At 32.8% G+C, this 8,066-nt stretch overlaps 1 protein-coding gene across 1 annotated transcript; it reads right to left on the reverse strand.

The window, feature by feature from the left end:
- Nucleotides 1-1,160: 1,160 nt before the first annotated feature.
- Nucleotides 1,161-5,867, reverse strand: LOC114259163 (RHOMBOID-like protein 2). The gene is made up of 5 exons (XM_082902414.1): nucleotides 5,319-5,867; nucleotides 3,420-3,583; nucleotides 2,712-2,875; nucleotides 2,144-2,394; nucleotides 1,161-1,511 (listed from the first exon to the last, which is right to left on the reverse strand). Exons 1-5 carry the CDS (start codon nucleotides 5,615-5,617, stop codon nucleotides 1,400-1,402), a joined length of 990 nt encoding a protein of 329 aa, XP_082758540.1. The 5' UTR covers nucleotides 5,618-5,867; the 3' UTR covers nucleotides 1,161-1,399.
- Between the last annotated feature and the right edge of the window lie 2,199 nt (nucleotides 5,868-8,066).

Below are 8,066 nucleotides of genomic sequence, written 5' to 3' on the forward strand. Positions count from 1 at the left end.
TAAGGTGGTCGCCCAAGGAGAAGGGGAAGACGAAAGGGGAGCTCTGCTTTAAAATGGAAAGAAGCCCCGAAATGATGTCGTTTTAGGACACTATAAGGGACAACTACAAAAGATCCAAATTTTTAATAATAAACCTATATATGAAAGGTGAATCACCCTTTTAAAAAATAACTACCTTTTTCATCATAACCTAGTAGTTGTCACATATATATATTATTGCATATATAATCACATGTTATTGGACAGTGATACCACCACTATCCGTCAGTGATAACGTGATATTATCGTTGCATTTAAATTTTTTTTTCATCTTGTAACTTGGTTAGAAAGAATAATTAATTTGAAAATTTTAAATTAAATTATGGTATGTTGACACTATCTTCAATAGAACAGTTCACAGTTTTACATTGATCCATATTTAATAGGGGTGGAGTGTCACATTTTGAAATAAATGGTCGAAAATGAATATAGGACTAATCACAACTCACTTGTCTGAGTAATTATCTTGTTTTTGAAAATTTTATATCAACCATATACCCAACTAATAATAAAGAGTCAAATAATTAAATGACCTTAAAATCAAAGAAATGGAGGACATAAAATATCATTAGACAAACATGACGGTGTGATATTCCAAACTCATGTCATAATTTTTACATAACATAGTGTTCCATAAAAAATTTAAAAAAATGAAATTCCACAGGGAACAAAAAAAAAAAAAAGTAATTTAACCAAAATCTAATCTTCTCCCAAATTTTCTCAACCAAAACAATGACTAATACCAAGAAAATGAGATGACTTTTGGCCTAATATCAATGCTTTTTCAGTGTTTCAGAACAACAATAGGCAGAGACTATTTTATATGTAGTCTATCAATACATGTGGATCAAAATTCAACCATATTACAACTATAAGAATACTTCCAACATTGATCATTCACAACAACCCATGTCTTGCTTCTCAGATAAATGTTACATCCCACAAACTCGCCTAAAATTGAGAAGGTATTTACTATAATAACACATGGTTTCAAGCATTTAGTCAATAAGTTGCAGCCTAGACACTTGAGTTTGAGACTGAAATTACTGATCTTAGTTATGTATAGACACAAATCAATTGCGAAATTTTCATTCTCAGAGCATGTGACAACGGCAATAGAATTTTTAAAAAATAAAAATCACTTTCTGTGAAAACAGTAATTAGTCTACATAATGGGAATCTATGTAAATTTATAGAAACAAGATTTGCCAGATGTTCACACAGAAGAAGAGATGGGTCAGAGTATGAATGTACACAAGCAGAAGCATACAAATGAGATAAACAAATAACAAATAAAAGAAAAAGGAAAAAGGAATCAGATGGCAAAGAATAAAGGCAAAAACTGTTGAGAATTTCCTAATCAATTATTGCAGTTCCATCTTGAGGTAGGCACACAGCTGAGGTAATGGCACCAGCTGCAACGATTGTTTCCATTCTCCCCTCTGAAAAGCATTACCAGTCCCACCGTAAATCTGCAGCATTCATCACCAGGAAGGAAACAAAAAGGATGGAAATTAGGGTTTTCCACGAGCAAAATAAGGTTTTAATCAGTACTACAAAGCTCAACAACGCAAGAATCTAAAACCACCATCCAGAACATGAAGGGCAGTAAATAAGAAAAATGGCAAATATGTTTTATGGATAAAATTGTGGAAATAAAATCGTCCTTCTTTTCTTCTTTTCTTTTTTGGTTTCAAGTAGGGATGGAAAAGTGTGAAAAGGTATCTGGCCAAAATTAAGGCTTGTCGTTAATGTCTTCGCTGGTGTGGGTTCGAGTCATGGAAATAGCCTATTTAGAAATGGAGGGTGAAGCTACAACCATTATGAACATCTTGCCCTTCCCAAACCTCACTTTAGCAGGGGCCTCATGCAATGGGTCGTCCTTTTAGGGAAGGAAAAGTGTAACTTTTTATTTTTAATATGAATTGACCATACTCTATATGCTTCATGAAAGCCCAATTTTTTCAACTACTGCAATCATTTTGTATGGAACCACACTTTCCAAGCAATGAAAGTTTGGAAACAAGATAGATGATGTGCCTTTAACTGCAATAATTTCACTCCATGAGATAATAAAATTAGGGTTTGAGGTGATAATGCTTACCCAGCAATCAGCAAAACCAGAGCAACCACCAAGAATACATATTGGTAAATCGTGTGCTTGGATTTGACACGAGCATCAGCTTGAAGATGTTGGCGCTCCGGCCAACCAAACTGGGGCCGGAGTAGCAATAGGAAACCAAGGAGGAAACCTGTCAAGAATCCTCCAAGGTGTGCAAAGTTGTCAACATGCGGAAGAATTCCAACTGCTAAGTTGATGACAATGATGATCAAAAGGGTAAATAGAGCAGCAGCCTACAAAATTAAAGAAGATGAATTACAAAATGTGACAAGACAGTCAAATTTCCTCATCTTCAAAGCCTGAACAAAGTATTTTATAAACCATTTAAACAGGTAGAACTATTAATCTACGCTCCAGCCACTGTAAAGAGGACCAGCAAGTTAAGTGATCTCAAGCTTCATGCTTTGCTTCTCACTGGTCATCTAATACAGAGATCTAAGCCTAGTTACAATTATCATGAACCCAAGATCACCCATCACTTATTCTTCTTGGAAGAGAGAGGGAAAAAGAACTAATACTTCAAGAAAAATCAAGCATCTACTGAATCTACCTTATTGGTATAAATAGTCCAATTAGTAAGTAGCTCAGATAGCATCGCTCCAAGAAGTCCAAATAGAGCACCGGAAGCACCAACAGAAATACTGCGTTGAATGAAAAGAGCAGAGAGTATGCTCCCACCGAATCCTGACAATAGGTAGATTGCCCCAACTCGCACTGGCACATACCAAAAATAATAAATTAAGGAGGAAGAAGAAGAAGAAGAAGAAGAAGAAGATTATATGGATGTAAGAGAAACATTACAAAATTGTTAAGACAATAACAATGAAGGAACAAGAACCCCAAAATGGGTCCAATTATGGTACAACGGGGGTGCCCAAGATATCCATGTGGTAAATTAACCCTGTTTTGATTAGATTTTAAGGCAGAAATGCATCCAACTAAGAGAAGCCATTGAAAGGAATGCTTGCTAAAAGAGTGAGTGAAAAGCGAAAGGAAATTAATTATCAATGGTTTCACTTGTTCATATCCAAAGTCTCATGCATAATGCTAAACACTGCAATTGTCACATAATACTCAAAGGGATTCGTTTCGAAGCTCAGCAAAGATTTCATTCCCATATGACATCCTAAACAACACCCACATCATCTCATCTCTTCAACAAGTTAAAGTGGAAAAGTATAATAAAACTTCTTTTTCACATACTAATTTGAATTAGGGACAAATTTAGGCTTCAGCAGCATGAAAGAAACTAACATACCAAACCCAAATTGCTGTTCAAGTCGGATCCCAATAAACACCAAGCTCAACATGTTCGCTAGCAGATGAATAACACCAGCATGCAACCAGATACAAGTGATAAGTCTCCATCCTTCATGTCCATACACTACCTTGCTCCACTCTAAAGCTCCCAATTTTTCCAATCTGCAAAAGTAGGGGTAGATTTAAAATTAAGAATATCTACAATTCAACAGCTACAATTTTATTTATTTACATATTCACAGTAAAAGAGAACAATAAATTGTGCTTGGTCTGGGAGGAGCATAAGAGTGAACCCTATGAATATAGAAAGCATTGAATTCCAGTAGATATATTACCATTTCTACACAAATGTAGTAGAAAAATGAAAATATTTCCCAGTTTCTTTCTATTGAAGTCGCGCCCTGTGATACATTTTCCACAGTGACAATTAAAACAATTAGATTTTATAATTACATGCTAATTAAGAACGAGAAAATGGAAATATTAAGAAGAAAAAAAATCAATAAGGAAATCATCACATCCACAAAAGTTTCCCAGCAAGAAACCACAATACTAAGTCAATGACTATCCTAGATACCCATAACATTCTTTTAATGATATGAATTTGTTAAATCCTTTTACCAATTTAGAATCACCTAAGTAAGTGTTTAATTGAAATAACATATTCCATGAAACCACATGCATTCTTCACCAAAACTTTACTTCCAACTTCACTTTACTTGGGGCTATTTGAGAACCAATGTGTTTACAACAGTAAGCAACGAGATATCTAAAGGTTATCCAGAACCATTCTCATCTAAAGTAGCACCTTGTATGCTTAATTCATGATGTCTTGGATAGTTCTAACAATTTTCAGCCTCCTCAGGTTCATCAAGGATAGCGTTTCTAAGTAACAGCGTTACATTTCACTAAAAACTAAGAGATTAATAATGCATATATGACAGTCCTAAAAATGATAACAATCAAGGTAACAACACAAAATAAATGCCCTCACAAAATATCCAACCTATGAGAAAGGTGAAATTGGAAGGAAATCCCAGCATTCCACAAAGGGGAAAAAAAATTACCAGAGCCCTCAAGCACAAGATGTTTAGAGGATTTCAACAAATGGATTTTGATCAACACAAGAAGACATGGCCAGATACAAATAAATAAAAATAATAGCAAAAACTTCTCCAATCAAATCCCCAATAACTTTCTAAAAGTATGCCATAATTAATCTCAAAAAACATGAAGTTTCAAAAACCCCACCAACCTATACTCATTAGGAAGATCTCCAGACAATGAATCAAAGACAAATCCAATTCAAAAACAAAAGACTTGCGCATAAACAACTCACATCAAACACTTACAATCCATGAAATTTTCATTAACCCAATTGCCTAAACTCTTGCCGAGAACTCCCAATCATTGAATCAAGCCCCAAACAAGATCAAACAACGAGAAGAAAAACCCAAAATTGAGAAATTAGTATGCTAGAAAAACACAGAAATACAGAAACAAGGCACAATTCACATGCGTTGAACATCATCGATAAATCAAAGATAACCAAAACAATTAACATGAGTTAAGAGATGAGCTATCCCCACAAAGCTCTTGCTTACCCAAGATTTAGATGGTAATATTCAAACTAAAAATCAAATAAATCAAACCCAACACCAAAATCAAAGCAAAAAACAATTGAACATCGATGAATCAAAGCTAAGCAAACCAATTAACATAAGTTGAGAGATGAGCTCAGCAAGAAATCTCCCCACAAACCTCTTGCTTACCCAAGATTTAGATGGTAACATTCAAACTAACAATCAAATAAATCAAAACCCAACACCAAAATAAAAGCAAAAAACACTCAAATTGAAGCGAATTATGAAATGTGTACAAGAAATATGGGAATTACGTAGAAGAAGAGGGCCCAAAGAGAGGGTTTTCCCGGAGAGGCTCGAAGGAAAGTCTACCGAGAAACTTGGCCACACAAGTCCCAGAAGCAAAACCCAGACTGTTGTTCTTGGGACAATTGTTGAAGTACATGATCACGATGAACATGCCCACATTGGCCACCACAATCATCGGGACCAACCATGAAGTCCACATGGCCTCGGTGGACTCTATGAAGTAAGAAGGAGAGTAATAGGTAGGTGGGTATGTGTTGCCTCTGCTCTTCGTGCCTCCCCTTCCCTCCAGATCTTCGTTCGCCATTGTTATTTGAATTGAAATCTCAAACACAATCTATATATATATATATACAAATTGTATGTATGATTTGATGTGATAAAAAAATGAAGAAAGTTGAGAATTGGCTTGGAAGGGAGTGAAATCTTCGATTGAAATTTGAATGCAAGAGAGATAGAGAGAGAGAGAGAGAGAGAGAGAGCTATGGTTATGGCGATATTCGAGTTTGGTTGTCTATATGTTATGGGTTAGGTGGCTCTGCCAGAATGAGACCCCATTACCGATTCCTATTTATTAACAGTGCAAGAAAAAAAAAATACAGCTATTGCTTTGCATTTTTCTTTTTATGGAAAATTAAAATATATATTGGGGTTCTTTTTTTTAAAATTTCGGTTACAGAATTAATTTTTAAAATTTTTTAAAAAAAATAAAAAAATAATTTGAGAAAAATAAATATTTCCTCTGAAAAAGAGAAAATTATATGAAAATGTGTTACTTTTCCCACCAAAACTAGATTTTAGAATTTTTTGAAGAAACTTTATGTTTTTTTTTAATTTATTAAAACTATTTTGATCTTGACCACAAATACATCTTTTATCAACGAGTCTACACAATGGAAAAATTATTTCATTATTTAGAGACACATGGAATTAACTTTTTTTACCACTCATAACAGATCACGAGTTTGTACTCCAAGATCATTATACAACGAGGACTAATTATTTCATGCCTTTTACAACATAGCTAGGTAATTCCTTAAAGTTTATGTAATTGGTAAAAATAGAAAGGCCATAATTTTGTGTGAAATGACAAAAAAAAACAATTAAGAAACATGATTCCAAGGCACCAAGTAATTTTTCCACAATGGGAGGTAACCATTAGTAACATTTTCCCAGATCATAAGACCTCCCAATTCGAGTTAAAACAAGATTCCATGCCGATGTTGAATATAACATCAAAACATTTTAGCAATGACCATTTTTTATCTTTCTTCTTCTTTTTTTTTTTTAGTCAATTAATGAGTAGGATTTGAGTAAAAAAAAAAATCAAAAATAAGGCCCATTTGATTGCAAGTCTTGGCTTTTTTATTTTCTTTTAAATCAAATTAATTCTATGTTGACTTTTATTTATATAATGATGTAAAACCTAAATTGAATCATATCTTGGGTTTTTCATTTAATAATTTTTGGTTTAGTGATTGTCTATAGCACCATTTTGTGATGTTAGGTTATTGATTCAACTCCATAAGAAGAGAAATTTGATATTATTTGAGGAGTTTATTTCTCTCCCAGTATTGGGGTTGTCTACGTTGAGCTAGTGGTGATTGTTGGACTTTCTAAGTATTGTTTAAACCTAAATTGTCTAATTTGATTTAATATTATTAATATTTATAATTGTTCGCCTATCAATTAACTAAAAAAAATCTACTAGATATTTATCAATTAGTCACTCTTGTACATTTTTAATTGAGAGGTCAATGAATCAATCATTATCTAACACAAAATATATATATATATATATATATATTTTATTTGGTTTCAATTTTTTGAAAATTAAATTTTATATTTTTTTTTGTTTGTAGTGAATTTTTTAATTTTTTAAGCAATTTTTTTTACTTTTTATTGTAACAACACTCCAGTTGTTTATTTGTTCTTCCCATGAGACTCTTTATTGTAGTTATTGTTTTTGTAAATATTCTCCGACCGGTTGAAATTTCAAAATAATAATAATAATAATAATAATAATAATCTAAGTGGTGAATCAAAATAGATAAACAACAAATGTCTGTGTTTTCTTTTTGCAATTTCAAATTAACATGGAGTTAATTTGAACTTATAAAAGATATAGAACTTAAATTAAACCGTATATTGAGATTTTCACAAGAACTCTTCTCGTAACAACTCAGCTTTTTAATTATTTTGTAAAATTTATATTAATATTATTTAATCATAGTTAGAAAAATATACGATTGATTTTGTATTATTATGTGTAATTTTGTAAAATAATATAATTAGTAAAAAATTTAGGGGTCAAAGTATAAATAAATAATAATATTGATAAAATAATAATGGATGTGGTAGTAAAATAAAAAATTAATTTTCTGTTAATATATGATAAAGTGTAATTTAATTAGAAATTAATTTATTTATATAGTTATATTAAAAAAATGGACCACAATATAATTATTTTAAATATTTATTAAAAATAAGAATGAATCTATGAAATTTGAATAATGATTTGTCCCCCGAAATTCTTCCTCCCAAATCTCCCTAATGGCCAAAACGACGTCGTTTTGGCCATTTTTTTTTTTTTTCTTCTTCTTCTTCTTCCATTTCGACTCTGAAATGCAGGAAGGAGAGAGAGAAAGAGAGAAGAAGAGGGGAAGAGAGAGAGAGAGAGAGAGAAGAGAGCCCAGCCCGTCGCCGTCGTCGCCCAGCCTATCGCCGTCGTCGGTCGTCTGCCCAGCCGCCCCGCC

Source organism: Camellia sinensis, chromosome 13 (genome assembly GCF_055761805.1).
Source record: "Camellia sinensis isolate YWXY chromosome 13, ASM5576180v1, whole genome shotgun sequence".
Taxonomy (NCBI): domain Eukaryota; kingdom Viridiplantae; phylum Streptophyta; class Magnoliopsida; order Ericales; family Theaceae; genus Camellia; species Camellia sinensis.